At 43.1% G+C, this 20091-nt stretch overlaps 1 protein-coding gene across 1 annotated transcript in view; it reads right to left on the bottom strand.

Annotated features, from left to right (window-relative positions):
- Positions 1 to 20091, bottom strand: part of LOC140406495 (bridge-like lipid transfer protein family member 1) — a gene marked incomplete at both ends in the record, with an annotated part of 125024 nt that overhangs the window by 34023 nt on the left and 70910 nt on the right. Inside the window, 2 exons of the mRNA XM_072494519.1 lie at positions 3277 to 3405; positions 7255 to 7431. Coding sequence (XP_072350620.1) covers positions 3277 to 3405; positions 7255 to 7431 — 306 coding nt within the window. The remainder of the gene's footprint in view (positions 1 to 3276; positions 3406 to 7254; positions 7432 to 20091) is intronic.

The following is a 20091-nucleotide window of genomic DNA, read 5'->3' as shown; positions in this document are numbered from 1 at the left end:
GGGTGTAAGAGATATCAAACACTAACGTAAAGTTAATCATATTAACTACAGGTTATATTTAATGTAGTTGAGGGTTTAACCCACTTATTCTATATCTACTTAAAAAAAACAATTACTACCCTGGAAGTGTGGTCAAACTAAATTCTGAGAAATACTTTTGAAAGTCACTTTACACAAAAATTAAAAATACTTCTGAATACACATCCCGAGGAACAAAGAATATTAAAAGCTTACAGTACAATTTCTGATTATGAATATTTCTTATTAGTCATTGAGATATATGTGCTGGGAATGAATAAGTTCAACAAAACTGAAATAGTTGAGGAATGTTGCCCGGCGCTTAAAGAATTCTGGCAGGGGTTTTCAAGGGTGATGTCTATGATTCTGGACACTCGGGTGAAGGCGAGTCCAACAGTAGCGATATTTGGGGTGTCAGAGGATCCGGAAGTGCAGGAAGCGAAAGAGGCCGAGGTACTGGCCTTTGCCTCCCTGGTAGCCCGGAGACGGATCTTGCTAATGTTGAGGGACTCGAAACCCCCAGGGGTGGAGACCTGGGTTAGCAATATGGCGGGGTTCCTCAGCCTGGAGCGAATAAAATTCACCTTGAGAGGGTCCTTGATGGGGTTCTCCCGGCAGTGGCAACCTTTCCTTGACTTTCTAGGGGAGCAGTAAGTGTCAGCAGCAGCAGCATCCAGGTGGGGGTACTGTTGATACAATGTGAGTTGGGCATGGAGACAAAACTCACCTTGTTCTGTTTTTTTAAAAAATTCTGTTGTGTAAGTAGTTTCATTGTAGGCTTTGGGATATGTTTATTGTTATTGTTTATTACTATCTGTATTTCTATTTTTGTTATGTAAAAACATTCATTGGAAAACTTTAATAAAACATTTATATAAAAAAAAAGTTGAGGAATGTAACTGAGTGCCAAGACACAGATATGGAACTATGATTCATCATTATGGTTATTAATCTGTAACTTTGACATAGCGAGGTATAGAGCATCGGCCATTAACCTCTCCCAAAGTAAGTAAAATTGAAAGTATAGTAACACTGTCATTGTTACACATTTCTCAATGACTAGTTATGTAACAGCAATCTCCAACTAATCTTCTTGCCCAAGGTAGCCAATTGGCATAGATATATACCAGAAAGTAAAGTGGAAAAGGAGGAAGAGGAGAAAGTAAATAGTCCTTCAAACATTGAAGGAAAAATTGCAAAACGTCCTTCAATTTTGCATTTCCTAGTTTCCTTTGGTGACTTCAGCTGAGTGACATGATAAACCCTCTCATTTTTATTAGATGTTCCAAGAGATCCAAGTTGAGAATGCAGATTAGGTCCTCAAAAGTGCAAGCCAAAACAAAGTTGTACACAGTCACCATTACATTAATATTAATGTACTGTTCTGATGCAGAAGTTACAAATAGCAGCCTGTATAGACAAATAGGAGTATTTAATTCATGCTGCAGGGCAACTAACGAGTGGGTTTGAAATAAGGTAATTAAAGGTGGCATATTAAAAGAACTTTAAAATAATGCGGAGAAAGACTATGTTGAATATATTCTCAACTCAGCCAGAGTGCCCATATATCCCTGTATCTATACCAGGGAGAATGAATTATCTAAAATTGAGTTTTGACAAGCATGTATGTTGACTAAGAAACTGAACCGGTTTATAAATGGCATTCATGCTGCAGCATCCCTTTGCATTTAATATATAAAACTTCAATTAATGGCATTATACTCAATATTAATTATTGCCAACACCACGAGATTAAGACCTATCATGTCATTATTGCTGGAGTAGCAAAGATGGAACTCTATCCATCATTAAACCCAAATTACTATTGTCTGGAAAATGAATAGGTTGACAACAGCATAGCTATCGTTCAGTTAGCAGGCTTAGCTCAGTTAGCTGTACAGCTGGTTTGCGATGCAGAGCAAGGCCAACAGCACGGGTTCAATTCTTATAACGGCTGAGGTTATTCATGGAGGCCCTGCCTTCTCAACTTTGCACCTCGCCTGAGGTATGGTGATCCTCAGGTTAAATGACCACCAGTCAGCTCTCCCCCTCAAAGGGGAAAGCAGCCTATTGTCATCTGGGACTATGGCGACTTTACCTTTCCGTTCAACTGAAATCAGACTTCTCATTGTCTAAAATTGCACTTCTTAAAACAAGCTGGTTAGAATCACACATTACAGAATAATATAGCTTAATAACATTTCAATTTCCTTACCTTTTTTTAAAAACGCATTTTATTACAAACTTGTATCAAAGCAGGTTACAGCAAATAAACACCCCGGGAAACCCAACAATCAGCGATACAGTTTGTACAGATTTTTCTCCTTTTTCACCCCTCCCTCTCCACATCACCCACTCCCCCACCCGCCTGCGACGAACAGCTCCTCAAACACGGTCACAAACATCCCCCACCTTTTCTCAAACTCCCCTGCTGAGCCCTTAACTCATACTTTATCTTCTCTAACCGCAGGAAGTCATACCCTGAAAGAACCCACTCATTCACGCCCGAGTCATATGCACCGTGTGCACCACCTTAAACTGTATCAGGCTCATCCTTGCACAAGAGGAGGTCCCGTTTACCCTTCGCAGTGCCTCACTCCATACTCCCCAATTGATCTCCATTCCCAACCCGCTTCCCATTTCTCCTTGATCTTCACCACCCGCTCGCTTCCCTGCTCCCCCAGATACTTATATATATCCCTAATTCTTCCCTCCCCTTCCACATCCGGAAACAGCAGTCGCTCCAGCAGAGTATATCCCGGCAATCTAGGGAACCCCTTCCAGACGTTTTGTGCAAAGTCCCTAACCTGTAGATACCTGAACTCACTACCCCTTGGCAGCTCCACCCTCTCCCTGAGCTCCTGCAGACTGGCGAACCCTTCCTCCTGACCAGCCCCACTTCCCTCCACCTCCTGTATACACTATCCATCCCCCCCCCCCGCCGGCTCAAACCCATGATTCTCACACAGCGGCGTTAGCGCCGACATCCCTTCCACCCTAAAATGCCTCCTCAGCTGATTCCATATCTTCACCGTGGACTGCACCACTGGGCTCCCTGAATACCTACTGAATACATTGCCATTGGCAATGCTGCCGACACCATAGCCCTCAAACTAAACCCCTTACAAGATTCCTCCTCCATCCTAACCCACTCTACCCCTTCTCCTTCCCACCACCGCCGCACCTTGTCCACATTCGCCGCCCAATAATAATGAAGCAAGTTCGGCAACGCCAACCCCCCCGCTTCAATTTCCTTACCTTTGATTCACAAAAACGCTGATCAACTCCATGTTGACATAAGACAACAGATTTTGGCCTTTCCAATTCATATTCTTGACACATCACGTGAAAGATGAAAGTTTGTCCCCACTCTAGCAGATTTGCCAGCTACAGAAAATAAAGATATCGCAAACTTTGTTAGAGTACATAGTCAAGAGTAGAAAGTCAAAGAATATGAAGATAGAATGTAGCAGAGTAGCTTGATCAATTCCACACCATTTCCTTGGTTATGTGAAAAAAGTATAAACTATTCCTTGAATAAATTACACTAGCCTTTTTTTACACTAAGTACACAGAATCATAGAATGATTACAGCTCAGAAGTATTCAGCCCGCCAAGTCAGTGCTGGCTCATGACAAGGGCAACTCAGATAATACCAACCTCCTACCATTTTCTGTAAAGTTGCAAATTTTCTCTTTTCAGGTGCTCATCAATTATTTCTTGAAACCCACGTTTGATTCAGGGGGGTGGTGGGGAATAAGGAGTATGGGTTGGGGCGTGGGTGGAGAAGAAAGGATCCAGCTGTTGTGGCTCACATGGGTATTACTGACAAAGACAGTATTAAGAAAAAAGTTCTGCCAAAGGAGTATGAGCAGCTCGATGTCACATAAAAAGCAGAACCACAGAAGTAACAAACTCTGGATTACTACCCGAGCCACAAATAAATTAGTACAGCGTAAATATATACCGTAAATAAGATCAGAGAGTTGAATGCATGGTTAAAAATTGTGGGTGGAAGAAATGGGCTTTTAATTATGGGTACTGGCATTCGTACAAGGGAAAGACTGCGATTGGGAGTTTCTTCATTTGAACTGTGTTGGGACACTGTCCTGCTGAATCATATAACTAATCGTATAGCTATGGAGAGGGGCGGAATTCATATGAGCGGTGATTTGGAAAGTTAACGAGAAAGGACATGGCAATAGTGCAGGGTAATGATGAGGGTAATGATAACCAGAGTGTGACAAGAAGAAGCAGATCATACAAACACAAGAATGCACAAGCAAGGTCACAGAGTCATGACTATTATAGAGGTTTGCAGCAAGAAAAGAGGCCCTTCGACCCAATTTGGAGATAAGACTATAATCAAATCAGCCATGATCTTACTGAATGGCAGCACAGACTCATTTGCCTCCACCACCCTCTCGGGGCAATGCATTTCAGATCCTGATCGCTCGCTACATAAAGTTTTCCCTCATGTCACCCTTGATTTATTTGCCATTCACCTTATTCTTCAGCCAATAGAAACAACGTCTCTATCTACTAGACCCCTCATGATTTTGGATATTTCTATCAAATCTCTTCTCAATTTTTCTCGAAGGAGAAAGGCCCCAGCTTCCCTAATCCATGTATGTAACCGAACTTCCTCATCCCTAGAACCATTTTCATCAATGTTATCTGCACCCTCTCCGAATATATTCACATTCTTCCTTGAATGTAGCACCCAGAATTGACACAACACTCCAGATAAGGCAGAACTAGTGCTTTACAAAGGCCCATCATTAGTTCTTTGCTTTTGTATTCTATGCCTTTATATTTGTAAAGACCAGGGTCCTGTTTGCCTTTTCACTTTTTCAATTTGCCCAGCCACCATCAATGATTTAGGCACACTGACCCCTGGGTCTCAATTCCTATACGGCCTTTAAAATTGCCCTCTTTTTTTATATTTAGTGCATCACGTCAGACTTCTATGGCTACACCTTGGTTTATTCCTCCATCATCATAATACCCATTCCCAAAGCACATTCACATGGAGACAACACCTGCCTACTACCTTTTCTCTTCCTACCAACCATGGTCCATACACTTCTTCAAAGTAATACAGCAATTTGCTTCTACTTCTTTCAATTTAGCATACAATATTTGCTGCTTATCATACTTTGTCCTCTACATTGGGCAGACCAAACACTGATTGGGTGATTGCTATGATCAACATCTCTATTCAGTCCTAATATATTGGCTTGCCATTTTAGTTCTCCATCATAGTCCCACAATGAAGTTCAACAGAAGCTCAAGGAATGGTACCTCATTTTTAATTAGACTCTTTATAATCTTCCAGATTCAGTATTGATGTCAATAATTTCAGATCATAACCATTGCTCCCATTTGTTTGTATATGGTTCTGCTGTTGCCATTTAGTCTCCTAGACTCATTTTCATGCTCCTTTACTTGTCCCATGACCACCCCGTTATCTTGCATCTTCATCCCTTTTATCATGTCATAATTTCTGCCTTCCGCTCAATTACAGACATTCCCTTTTTTCCACTCTCCTCCTCCACCCAGCACTCTTTTTTTCCCTGCTGCTGTTATAAACCTGCTTAGAAACTGTTACGTATTCCAGGTCTGATGAACGGTCATTAGCCAAGATGTTAATTCTGTTCCTTTCTCTCCACAGATGCTGCCCAACCTGTTGAACATCGCCAGCATTTTCTCTTTTTATCCATATGTGTGCTCATTTTATGATTGCAACTGTCTGAATTACTTGTAAAGTTACTCAACAAGAGTTATGTTTCAAATTACTGCATTCTTCATCAGATAGTTAGTGCAAACAATGGAAACGTCTGCTGCCTGTTACCTGCTGCTCTTTAATAAAAATCAAAGCTACAAGTTGCAGCAATTAATCATGAGAGACCACCTACAAACAATCTAAATTGTCACATACCAACAGAGTTAATTAATCTGCTACAGTTCACTTGCGACTTGATAAGCAAAATTGATTGTGACAGATATATACATCAGTAAAGCTAACCAGTCTGCTGCTCGCTGTCAATTTGTTTTTAAAAATCAGGTTAATCATGTGAAACTATTACATTTTTAAAAATAAATCTGCAACAGATATCAATTTGTTTTTTCCTCAATTTTCTTCATATTGAAGTTTCCTCTAAAATTCTTCCAGAAACATTGATCTTTTTTGATTTTACACAAAGTCAGCACAAAATTCTATAAAGCAATAAACTTGCCTTCAAAAAATTCCTTTAACTTGTTTTCTATAAAAGGTCAAATGAATAATGAAAACAGATGAAGGCAAGTATATAATTTCAAATTTTCCTTTATGATTTCAGTTTGAATTCCTTCCTTGCCCTTCGAACTTTGTTTAACTTAGGACATCCAACACTGCTCACAATTCTACATTGCAGAAAAGAACCAATCAATCGGCTCCTAGCTGAATGCAACTGGCCACCAAGTAATCACAAAGTGATTCAATTGACATATTCTCTGTGCACACACCACAAATGAGCTACCACTGGGGAAGCATAGAATATGGAAACTGATTAATTACACTCCGATATATAAACGTAATTCCGCTTGGGTCACTGTCTGTGCGGAGTCTGCACGTTCAACCCGTGTCTGCGTAGGTTTCCTCCGGGTGCTCCGGTCTCCTCCCACAAGTCCCAAAAGACGTGCTATTAGGTAATTTGGACATTCTGAATTCTCCCTCAGTGTACCTGAACAGGTGCCGATGTGGTGACTAGAGGCTTTTCACAGTAACTTCATTGCAGTGTTAATGTAAGCCTACTTGTGGCACTAAAGAGTATTATTATTAACTGTATTAAGTTAGAAATCTAGAATAGAAGCTATTAAGTAATTACTTTATATATCTTTACTGAGGAAGGAGGGCAAGCTACTAAATCTACTATGAGATTTTCAGGAACAATAGAGGAGAGGTTGGATAATTTGTAAAAAATAAACTAGATGCTGTTAAAACAAATTAGATACTCTTAGGATAGACAAAAGTACTTGGACTTTTTATGAATCTTAGGACATGGGGCTAAAATCAACCAACATTTTTAAGTTACTAATCAACAAGATATATTTTTAAACGTGTACACAATTATGTCACAAGACTCACAGTAGTAAACATATGCTCCTGTAACTGATATTAATATACAGATCAAAGAAAGGGAAAAAAACAAAACGCAAAAAACAACTTAGTCTTCCACACATTTGACAAACTACCTGCGGCAAGGTCACTTTGGCTGTAAGCAGACCTGCTTGCACATCAATCAGCCATGAATATTCCAGTGTTGCACTGTTTAAATGTAGCCCCTCTGCTGAGAACATGGCATGGGCTCGTAACTGCAATCCAGACAGGCTGATATGACCTTCACGAAGTAGCCCATCCACGGATGGCCTCTGTAGGTAAAACAAAAAAAGAGTAAAATCACTACGATTTACATAACTGCTGTTAAAATCAAAATCAAAAGCATAATATGAATTAATGTCAACATCTAGTATATTTTGCACAAATTGAAAAATAACCAAATGTCCAAACTGTCCTAACTCAAGGGCTTCAAGCAAATTAAAAATTAATCACTCTCAAATGAATATATGAGTTCTCAATGTTTCAGTTTTATAAAAATGTATTTAATTTTTTAAAAACTTTTCCAATTAAGGGACAATTTAACATGGCCAATCCACCTATCCTGCACATCTTTAGGGTTGTGGGGTAGAGAGAGACTCACGCAGAAAAGAGGAGAATGTACAAACTCCACACGAACAGTGACCCGGGGCCGGGATCGAATCCGGGTCCTTGATGCGCCATGGGGCAGCAGTGCTAATCACTGTGCCACCATGCCACCCTAATGTTTCAGTTTTTAAAGCATATTAGGAGCTGGAAAAGTTCAAGTCATCAAAACAAAAAGGTACTTCTTGTACAAACTTACACAATATTCAGTAGTGCAAATCAAGCTACAAAGGCATAGTGTGTTTTTGCCTCAAGCATGATATGCAATGATAAACTGAATTTTTGCTTCATACAATTTTTAAAGGTTAGGCTGGTGCATTTTCAAAATGACATCAGCTAACACTTTCTCCAATGCTGTCTCCAAGTAATTTCCTTTCTGCTGGGACAAAGCTAGTCCGTGAATTAAAGATATTGCTCCTAATTCAAAGAAATAAACATTCTATTCATTCAAGAATTTTACTGCAGTTTATCTGTTATGCATCTACAATATAAAGAGGGCTATGAATATTATATAATCTGTTCAACAATTCAGTTTGTTCTTTCAATATGGGAATCGGACATAGCTCCAAACAGAAAAAAAAAACATCAAAGGATTGATGTGCGGTGGACAGAAAAGGCAAAAATTCCTACTGACACATTTTTGGCAATGGAAGTGGGCAGCAGGTAAATTTAGCGCTCCCACTTCGTATTTGTAGCTCATGTCAGAGTGGGTTTCTTGCTGCTGGCCTCTTCTGCACCAATACCAGGTGTCTCTGCATTCTGCAGGAGGCCAACAACACTGTGCTGAGAACATGTGGTGCAACCAACCTGCTCTCCTTAACAGCAGTCTAGAAGGAAGTTGCACTAAAATGTCTAAGCTCAGAATTAAAGGAAGCACAGGACACGCAAGCACAATTTTTTTTTAATATTCATTTTTACGGGACGTGGCTTCACTGGCTAGGTTAGCAATTGTTTCCCATCGCTAATTGCCCTTGAGAGGTTGTCTTCTTGACTCACTGCAGTCCATGTGGTGTAGGTACACCCACAGTGCTGTAGGGAGGGAGTTCCAGGATTCTGGCCCAGTGACAGTGAAGGAATAGTAATATATTTCCAAGTCAGGATGGTGAGTGACCTGCAGGGGGACTTCCAGGTGGTGGTGTTCCCAGGGGTGCTCAGGTAGTATCCTGAAGATTTCACCCCCACAACCCAAAGGGCTGCAGGCTAGGTGGATTGGCCACGCTAAATTGCCCCTTACTCAGTCACAAATGCTGCTTTCCAAAGACACCCTGTCCCAGCACAGGGGTACAACGACCTTCATGCAACTGCCACCTGCGTGCAGGTACTTGACATGGGACTCCCATTGACACCAATTCTCTATCACCACAGGACTTGGCAAATCGATCCTGTTAGTGGCCTGCATGTGGCTTTGTTTAATGTGGGGACACCACCATTGTCCTCACAATCTTAATGAGTTAGTGGTCAAGTTTCACTGGCATGTCGAATCACAATGACCGCAACTACCTTGCTGCTGAAGCCTTCTTTCACCTTCACAGCCAGGGAGATGGATATTCTTTCTTCGCCCATTCTGCCGTGGAGGAATTTTTGGACCACATCTTGCTGGCATGACTTTGCCACCATGGATGGCCCATCAGGAGCAAGGAGCTCTTGAAGTCATCACTCAAGAGATCTTCAAGGCATTAGTCAAGGGATCTTCAGAGTGCACAATTTTCTCCACCACATTTAAGTAGTAATCCATGGAGGGGCCTCACTCCTGTATGGCAGGGAGAGCTGGACTGGGCATCAGTGACACATAAGAGCACTGGAGTGCAAACCTTTCACTCCTGGTCCAACTAACCCACGGGTCGTCCTGCTCCATGTGCCAAAGGTGGATCAAGAATTGGCCTGTTCGTTCACATGAAGCCCCATGACAGGAACTTGCAACTTAGTAGACATCATCATCAAATCGAATGATGAAAACCAAATTTACTGTTTCTTGCTGAGCATCTTGAATTCCTGGCATTTGGTGCTTAAAGTAGTTTCTGCAGAAACTTTCTGTTCAAAACAAATTGAGTAATTTAATCTGTGCAATATGGAGACTGGCTGCTTCTCATTCAATGTAAGGGAGTTGGCACATGTGTTAACATGGACATTGTTGATATTATCTCCTTGCAATCAAACAACAGAAGAAGCCGGAGAATAGTTGGCATGCTATGGTTTCTGCAGAATATAGTGCAGACCAACCAAATAAAGGGAAAGAAAAGTGTAACAGGAGTACTGAATATTCTTCACCATAAAAGATATAGATACATTTTCCATTATGCTACCAGGGGCTGGTTTAGCACACTGGACTAAATCACTGGCTTTTAAAGCAGACCAAGGCAGGCCAGCAGCACGGTTCAATTCCCGTATCAGCCTGCCGGAATGTGGCGACTAGGGGCTTTTCACAGTAACTTCATTTGAAGCCTACTTGTGACAATAAGTGATTTTCTTTTCATTTCATATGGGGACAAACTTAAATATACTTTTTAAGAGGGCGGCATGTGGCACAGTGGTTAGCACTGGGACTGCGGCACTGAGGACCTGGGTTCGAATCCTGGCCCTGGGTCACTGTCTGTGTGGAGTTTGCACATTCTCCCCGTGTTTGCGTGGGTTCTATCCCCACAACCCAAAGATCTGCAGGATAGGTGGATTGGCCACGCTAAATTGCCCCTTAATTGGAAAAAAAATAATTGGCTACTCTAAATTTAAAAAAATATACATACTTTTTATTTTTCAAAACATCAGTGTTCATTTGTACAGGAACAAAGTAAAAATCAGAGGAGGTAATTTTAAATGCATCTACTGTTACAGCCTCAGTAGAAAGCAGTGACTTTTTTCAACAACAAAAAATCCATAATCTGTTATTTACTGAAAGAATGAAGGCACAATATTTCACAAATAGAATAAGTTTTATGATAAGAGTCAAACAAAGCACACACTAAATGCTATCTTAGGTACCCTCCTGTACTCTCAAACTCAGAATCAACAGAAGTAAAATGTGAATTAACAGGTAAATTGTGATTATAAACCATAAATTACACATTAAATGACAAATACAACTAAGACAATCTTACGAATTGGCTCAACTGTTCACTCAGCAGATAGTTTGTCAATCACAGTCACAAAGTCCTTCCTCACAAACACGTTCAGATTCTTCCCCCCCAGAAGCTCATTTGATCCCCTGCTGCAGCAGCGCACAATCAACCCGAGTTCCACTGGCACAGTCTTCACCAAAAATACTGCATGTTGTCAGCAGAATCTTCTCAATGCAGTCTGGATGGTGTAGATCAACCAATGTTACCTCCCAAGTAACTGAAACCCCTCTAGTAACTACTTCTTTGCTTATTCTCAGCTTCTAGATCTAGCTTCTGTCTTCTTCAGCCTGCCTGCACTGCACTAGTGGAATTATTATCAACAACTGAGTTTAGATTAGAACATAGAACATAGAACAATACAGCGCAGTACAGGCCCTTCGGCCCACGATGTTGCACCGAAACAAAAGCCATCTAACCTACACTATGCCATTATCATCCATATGTTCATCCAATAAACTTTTAAATGCCCTCAATGTTGGCGAGTTCACTACTGTAGCAGGTAGGGCATTCCACGGCCTCACTACTCTTTGCGTAAAGAACCTACCTCTGACCTCTGTCCTATATCTATTACCCCTCAGTTTAAAGTTATGTCCCCTCGTGCCAGCCATATCCATCCGCGGGAGAAGGCTCTCACTGTCCACCCTATCCAACCCCCTGATCATTTTGTATGCCTCTATTAAGTCTCCTCTTAACCTTCTTCTCTCCAACGAAAACAACCTCAAGTCCGTCAGCCTTTCCTCATAAGATTTTCCCTCCATACCAGGCAACATCCTGGTAAATCTCCTCTGCACCCGTTCCAAAGCCTCCACGTCCTTCCTATAATGCGGTGACCAGAACTGTACGCAATACTCCAAATGCGGCCGGACCAGAGTTCTGTACAGCTGCAACATGACCTCCCGACTCCGGAACTCAATCCCTCTACCAATAAAGGCCAACACTCCATAGGCCTTCTTCACAACCCTATCAACCTGGGTGGCAACTTTCAGGGATCTATGTACATGGACACCTAGATCCCTCTGCTCAGCCACACTTTCAAGAACTTTACCATTAGCCAAATATTCCGCATTCCTGTTATTCCTTCCAAAGTGAATCACCTCACACTTCTCTACATTAAACTCCATTTGCCACCTCTCAGCCCAGCTCTGCAGCTTATCTATATCCCTCTGTAACCTGCTACATCCTTCCACACTATCGACAACACCACCGACTTTAGTATCATCTGCAAATTTACTCACCCACCCTTCTGTGCCTTCCTCTAGGTCATTGATAAAAATGACAAACAGCAACGGCCCCAGAACAGATCCTTGTGGTACTCCACTTGTGACTGTACTCCATTCTGAACATTTCCCATCAACCACCACCCTCTGTCTTCTTTCAGCTAGCCAATTTCTGATCCACATCTCTAAATCACCCTTAATCCCCAGCCTCCGTATTTTTTGCAATAGCCTACCGTGGGGAACCTTATCAAACGCTTTGCTGAAATCCATATACACCACATCAACTGCTCTACCCTCGTCTACCTGTTCAGTCACCTTCTCAAAGAACTCAATAAGGTTTGTGAGGCATGACCTACCCTTCACAAAGATTGATTTGTGTTCTGCTATATGTTTTCAACCTTTGATTTCCAAGCTCAATTTCCGTTTTAGTTCCCTTAGAAACTAGAGGGTCAGTTTCCCTTTACAGTTACTGTCTGCCTCAAAAAACCACAGATTCCATCACAATATACACTTGGAATAATGTGCTATTCTGGCCTACATGCTACAACTATCGAAGTGTTCTATAAGATACAGTATACCTTCCTTACTCTTGTGCTTGGTGCCTCCAAGCCAATGATTCCATGTGCCTTCTTAACAACATTCTCAACTTATGCTGCCACCTTCAAAGTCTTGTGTCCCTCTGTTCCTGTATCCCCTCTGAAATTATATCATCTGGTTTATATTACCTCTCTCATTATTGCGACCAAAATGAATGAATTTACTTCACTGCACTAAATATCACCTGCCTTGGGTCTGCCCATTTTTCCAGTTTATCCTTATCCTCCTGAAGGCTGTTACCATCCTTTTATCCGTTCACTACATTTCTGAGTTTTGTGTCATCTGCAAACTTTGAAATCATGCCCTATATACTTATATCCTTAATTTCTGTTGAAGAGCAGTGTTCCTGACACCAAACTCTGGGAGATACCACTTGCACTCTTCTCTCCAGTCTGAAAAAAAAATGTTTACCACTATTTGCTGCTTTCTATCCCTTAGCCAATGTATTATCCTCTAGCCCTGTCTTTTAAATCCCATGGGCTTCAGCTTTGTAAATAAGTCTTATCACATGGTACTTTATCAATAAATGTCTTTTGAAAATCCATATCCACATTGCCCTCAACAAACCCAGTTCATCAAATAACTCAATCAAGTTTGTCAAACATAATTTGCCATTACAAATTTATGCTAGCTGCTAAAAGGAATTTATTTACAGGCAGTCATCAAAATGTGGAACTTGCTGCCAAATGGAATGGTTGAGATGGATGACGTTTTGGTATTTAGGAAGTGACTTGGTGTACACTTAAGGAAAAAGAGGTATAATTGAGGAAGCTAGGTAGAGTGTGAAGATGCCCAAGTGGATTATAAACACTGGCCAGTTTAGCTAAATGGCCTATTTGTGAGCAGCACATTCTGTGTAATTTCATGGTAGTATTTACCTGCAACTTTTACATAGATGCTTAATGGTTTTTAAAAATTGTGTTTGTCATTTCAGTCATAAAGGGACAGACAAAAACACATGGCTTTTTTTAAAGTGTCATACTTGCCCCCAAAAAGTGATAGGCTATTAAAGTAAAATTGCATCTGATACAACTTGGTGGCTTACGCAAGTTGTATGTAATTTATGTGATATAGTGTCGCTCGTAGCTTTGCAACTAAAATGTCAAGGATTAGTACAAGAACAATTTTAGGACTGCAGTCAAACTGAAGGGGTTAACATCGTTACACACTACTCAAGAGTTTATAGTTAGGGCGGCATGTGGCGCAGTGGTTAGCACTGGGACTGCGGCGCTGAGGACCCGGGTTCGAATCCAGGCCCTGGGTCACTGTCCGTGTGGAGCTTGCACATTCTCCCCATGTCTGCGTGGGTTTCATCCCCACAACCCAAAGATGTGCAGGTTAGGTGGATTGGCCACGCTAAATTGCCCCTTAATTGGAAAAAAAATAATAATTGGGTACTCTAAATTTACATTTAAAAAAACTAAAAAAAAGAGTTGCCACCAAATCCCTCCCCTTAGGTATTTGTTTGAGATGATTTGGGCATTCATCAATCCTTTCCTTTCTGCTCTGTTCCAGAAATATCAGAGTCCAGTTAACACAAAAACAGAAGAATTTTAGGTTAGACAAAGAATAGAATGCAGAAACAAGCAAAGAATGCTGTAAAAAAAAATCAGCAGGTCTGGCAGCATCAATAGATTGCATTTCAAGTTAGGTTTTGGGATCCAGAAGATGATAGAATCCTCTACTGTTCACACAAGCCTTCTTTTAGCTTTTGACCTTTGACACCAACAAAGATTACAATGGTGCTGGAACACCTCTTTGCCTCCTCACTTTCTGACCTGCCCAATCAATTGTCCTTATAATTACAAAATTACTTCCCCCCCCCCGTTACTCATATGCCACAAATTATATTGTCCATCAAATACCGGGACAAGTAATTATCTGGCTTTCCCCTATAAGGAACCATTGAAAGATTGTCTCCTTCATTGCTACAATGACCATTTTCCTCTGTTAACATTGAATATGGCTGTTAAATGGATCCCAAGCCAGATGGTGAAGAATTGAAACTAGATGCCATTCCTTTCTTGATAATAGATATTACAAAATGCAACATTACATACCTACGCCTTCTATCTACTGCCTGCAGCGTTCTAGTAGTCTCCATTTATACGTAATCTAAGTGCTTAATTGAACTGTGCCTCATATACATGCACTTTAACAACATAATTAACATACTGTTACGAACCACGCTGATGTTAAATGTGAGGGTATCCTGTTGCTCTTTCTAGCTATAGTCTATTTGCTCTGTTTAGGTCACCTTTGCTCATGAGTCGCCAGGTATCTTTATGATACCGCCACGTGGTTCAAGTTCAGGTTATGATTAATAACACAGCACACCGCTTAGTAAGGATTAAAACAACGGTCATTTATTATATACAACAAGCAATATTAATACCCTAATACTACTTTCTATACAATAAACCTATCACTACTGGCCAATACTTAACTTAGGAAGAGCCCACCAGGTCAGGGAAACGAATGGCTTGTCCAATCAAATTTGGCCCGCGGGATTCAAAAGGCTGCTACAGGTCGGTGGCTAGGTGTCTCTACCGGATAGCGATCGTTGGATTCAAACTTACGATACACGGTGGCTGGTCTTGCGAAGGTCTCGAGCAGGCGAAGAGGAGAGAGAGAGAGATCTGAACTTGGACCTTCACTTTCATAGGGCCCAGGGGCTTCCCGCTTCCCACCTCCCGGGGCGGCCCTTGACCCTGAGTCCCAAGTGATTGGATTCTGTCCCCAGTCTCTGGGGTCGATGAGTCCAATGGTGAGGCGATTCCTCGATCGGGGGATGGTCGCTCACCTGTCTTTGTTTCGGCCACTGCAGGCACCGACAGGTCTGGCCCGGTATTCAATTGCTAATATGTTGCAATTGTTCCCGGGGATAGCCGATTTAGCTGAGGATGTCTGAGTTGATTAGGTGTAAACAGTCCTGAATGAAACTGCGGATACCTGGGTTGATGGGCTGTTGATAGCCCTGAGTATCGATCTGGGCTACGTTCCCAGAGCTGACTATGCAAACCTGTCTGCAGCTGCCTGCTTGTGTCTTTTTGGCTGCTTTTCCCAGCAGTCTTTCGGGTTAGCCATTTTAAACTGGGTTTTGGCCAGATTAATCGGAACGCAGCCATTTTACATGGCTACATTCCCGCCTTGTGATCCTAACGCGAAGCGTGAAGGATCACATAAATTTTGTCCTCTTCGTTTCCCGACTTGGGGGGGGCACCTCCCACATGGCCACTACTCTGACCCTAGCTATGCACAAAAATTTACCTAAACAATTCTTGAGGGCGCTATGTCAGGCAGGGGCATGTATCTATAAAAAAAATAAACTGGGAACCTCTAATTTTACCTAAACACTCTATACTCCTAAACATTGCATTATCCTATCTTCCTAAAACATACAACAACAATCACAACATTTAATATACTCTTTCCTGGCTTGGCAGTCAAGCTCAGGATCATACATTTTTTTTTTAATGAAACGTTCCGTATATCTCTTTATTTACAGGAATAATGCACGTGAATATTCTTTATAGGTCGCGGGTGTCTGGTCATAGCCGAATATCGGGGATCGGATCCGATAGAATTTTTTACAGAGCAGAAGGAGGCCATTCAGCCCATCGAGTCTGCACCGGCTCTTGGAAAGAGTCTACCCAAGGTCAACACCGCCACCCTATCCCCATAACCCAGTAACCCCACCCAACACTAAGGGCAAATTTGGACACTAAGGGCAATTTATCATGGCCAATCCACCTAACCCGCACACCTTTGGACTGTGGGAGGAAACCGGAGCACCCGGAGGAAACCCACGCACACACAGGGAGGATGTGCAGACTCCGCACAGTGACCCAAGCCAGAATCGAACCTGGGACCCTGGAGCTGTGAAGCAATTGTGCTATCCACAAGGCTACCGTGCTGCCCATGGGGATAGACCGGGGTTCGAGCGCGGTACGCTCTCCTTTTCCACTTGCGGAGGCGCATGGTCTGAACTGCACAACTGAGTATAGCCAATGCCAACAGTGCCTCAATGATGTACGATAAGGAGTACCAAGTTATGAACTTGGCACACCAGGATAACGCAGCGTGGTTGGTGACTGGGCCCTCGGTACTACGGGGCAGTGAAGCGTTAACGGCAGGGGGGTTTGGAGTAATGGGGTTCGCGTTCCTGCGCAACCAAAAGTCCATAATAAATATGTTGAGCACGAAGAAAGGAGTCCTCATGGCTGTCTTCTTTCTTTCCTTTTCCTGTTGTTGCTGGTTTTCTCCGGACTTGGAGCTTCTGGAGTTCTGTAAGACAAGCGTAGTGTGTGTAAATACTTCGGTTTAATATCTGGTGTGTTAGTGTGTCTGTCCTTCTTGGGGCCAATTAAACCCTTATAATTGGTCACAGCATGTGACTCTCCCCCCATTTTGTTTTCAAAAAAAATGTTTGGACACGGCACACTTCCCAATGGTGGACCAGTGCTAACTTTATCATCCAAATGCTCTAGGATGTAAATAGCATGTGGCAGCAAACCTAAATTGTAAATAGCATGTGGCAGTTGCCTAAAAAAATTAAACGTTTTTGAAAGTAAAGTTCGAATGAGGTGCGTGTGGGCCGCGACGGGTACGATTTGGGTGGAGTCCCCGGGTAGGACGGCTACCAATACCGTATCTTCCCTACCCGAGCGTTTTTGACCAACGGGGGGGGGTCCCCAGGCAGGGCGGGTCTCACGCCGTTTCTCCACTGCCTGAGCGACCAAAGAACGGACAAAAATGTAGTCATCATGGTGGGGTTACTGTTCTGATTCTACCATCCAATCAGAAGAGTAGCTACGATCGGGCGTCTGGTCTGGTGGGTGTCTGAGGCAAGTCCTCAGAGGTATCGGCCGAATGGGCGTGTGGCGGTGGGTGTCTGCGGGAAAAGTTACAAAGTTCAGGTGAATGGGTGTGGGGCGGTGAGAAAATTCACCTGTAGGACGAACAACATTTAACAAACAGACAGACAACATAAAACATTTTCACCAAGTGTCTCCTTTAAATCATCATGTGGACACCTCAGTTCTCGGCCGCTACAGGCTCTGCCTTTTTCTTATCGAGAGTGCCTGTCGGTTGGGCACTCTGTGGTTTCTTAGGGCCATTGCATTCTCTAGCAAAATGTCCCAATTGGCCGCAATTGTAGCACTCTTGCAGTTTGGCTGGGGGGCTGTTCTTTCCCTCGTTTACCCAGGCGGGGTTGTGGAGAGTGGTTCTTACTGCCTGCACGTCTGCGGCGGCTTGGTTTTCCTCAGGGGTTCGAGTGGCTGATTTACTGTGAGCCACTTGTTCCCAAACGCGGGACAATCTCTTGACCACCCACTTCTCATTATGAGCCTCCTCCGAGGGGTCATAATTGCTACAGGCATTCTGTCCTGCTTCCGTGGCATGGGAGATAAGGGTGCGGGTCCACTTGACCATATTGTCTGTGGACAAGTGGGCACGATCTACGTTGCCGAAAACGGCTTCAAAATGAATCCATAAGCGTCCTGCGAACGCTGTGGGGTGTTCAGACTTTTGCTGTCTGCATTTATTCAGACCGTCTACGGGATCGCCCCGGTTGTACCCGATCGCATCCAGGATCGCGGTATGCATTTCTGCAAGGGTGCCTCCTCCTACATTCTGTGGGTTGGGAAGGGCTGCTGCGACCGATGGGTCTAAGCTGAGGACCGTGAGCTTTACCTGCTCTTTCTCATCCAGGCCGTAGATGGTCGCCTGGTGTTTGACGGTGGCAAAGAAATTGTGTGGATCTGAAGCGGGGAGGAACGGTGTGATGTTGGCGCACGCGTCCCGTAATTGGGTCACTGTGAGGGGGGTGGAATATAAGACCTCCGCCTCGTCTGCTGTGGCGGTGCGGTGGGTTGTTACAGGGTTCATGGGAGCCTGTATTATCTGTTGTGGGGGGCTGGGGGTGCTTTCCTCCTTTGGGGTTTTTCCTGCGCACATGCTCCCTGAACATATCTCTGCGCTGTCTCCTGCAATTCTTCCCAATCAGGGCCGTCTTCCTGTTCTAAACTTTCCCCAAAGGTTTCTTGAAATCCCTTTTGGACAGAAAGCAGTGCTTTCAAGTCTGCAACCTGCTTTCGACACTTAGCATGGTCTAAAGTACTCTGCCTTTGTTCCGTTGTTGTGGCATGGAGCGCTCTCAAGGCTGCCTTGAGATCACTGCATTGTTTCTGGAGCTTCTCTAACTGGTTTTCTGTTTCTTTCTTTACCAGGACTGCACGCTGCAGGTCCTGATAAGCCTTCTCATATTGTGACTGGAAACTACTCAAGTGCGCCAGACAAGATTGGTGACCCCGTTTGGCGTCAGCCACCTCTTGGTCCTTTGCTGCTAATTTCCCTTTCAATTCCTGGTTCTCTTTCTTAATTTCACATATATCGGTTTTACTTCTATTTCCTTGCGGAGTGTCCTGACGACCTCCTCTGTGCCTCGCAATTGTGCCAGACAGGACACAATTGCCATCGGCTTGCGAGCTTTTGCTAAACTCTTTCTGTGAATCTCACTCAGGTTCTCCCACCAAGTATGCCCTATACTTCCAGGACCTGAGTCGTCGTTACTGCAGAAATCCTTCCACACGGGCCATCCTTTGCCCTGCAGAATTTTGTGGATTTCCACTTCCCAAACGGGACACTGTCCCGCTCCTACGCTGCTGACTGGTGCGACAGCAAAATCTTCGGGGTTCATGAGGCGCAGCATCGCTTGCATTGCCTGCATGGCTCTCTCTTATCTGCTCGTTACGTTCGAATTTGGAACAGGGGGCTAAGGTGGTGTGGTAGATGCGGGTACGGCTTGCACTAATTTCCGAAATACCAACTGCCGACAGTTTTGACGCAACAAAAATCAGTTTTGCCTTATAACCCTGTTAGTTACGCATGCATATACACAATTCCGAATTGTGAATTATTAACCAGAACCGCTTGAACACTTGTGGGGTTTTTTTTTGTTTCCGATTGGATTCTAATTCAAAATATTGGGGTTCTCCCGGAGTGGTTTTCCACTTCTAAGTCGGGTCCCGTCAGGATGTCGCCAATTATGTTGCTCTTTCTAGCTTTAGTCTATTTGCTCTGTTTAGGTCACCTTTGCTCATGAGTCGCCAGGTATCTTTATGATACCGCCACGTGGTTCAAGTTCAGGTTATGATTAATAACACAGCACACCGCTTAGTACGGATTAAAACAACGGTCATTTATTATATACAACAAGCGATATTAATACCCTAATACTACTTTCTATATAACAAACCTATCACTACTGGCCAATACTTAACTTAGGAAGAGCCCACCAGGTCAGGGAAACGAATGGCTTGTCCAATCAAATCTGGCTCGCGGGATTCAAAAGGCTGCTACAGGTCGGTGGCTAGGTGTCTCTACCGGATAGCGATCG

This window comes from Scyliorhinus torazame, unplaced genomic scaffold (genome assembly GCF_047496885.1).
Source record: "Scyliorhinus torazame isolate Kashiwa2021f unplaced genomic scaffold, sScyTor2.1 scaffold_572, whole genome shotgun sequence".
Taxonomy (NCBI): Eukaryota; Metazoa; Chordata; class Chondrichthyes; order Carcharhiniformes; family Scyliorhinidae; genus Scyliorhinus; species Scyliorhinus torazame.
This window is presented reverse-complemented; position numbering and strand designations above follow the sequence as displayed.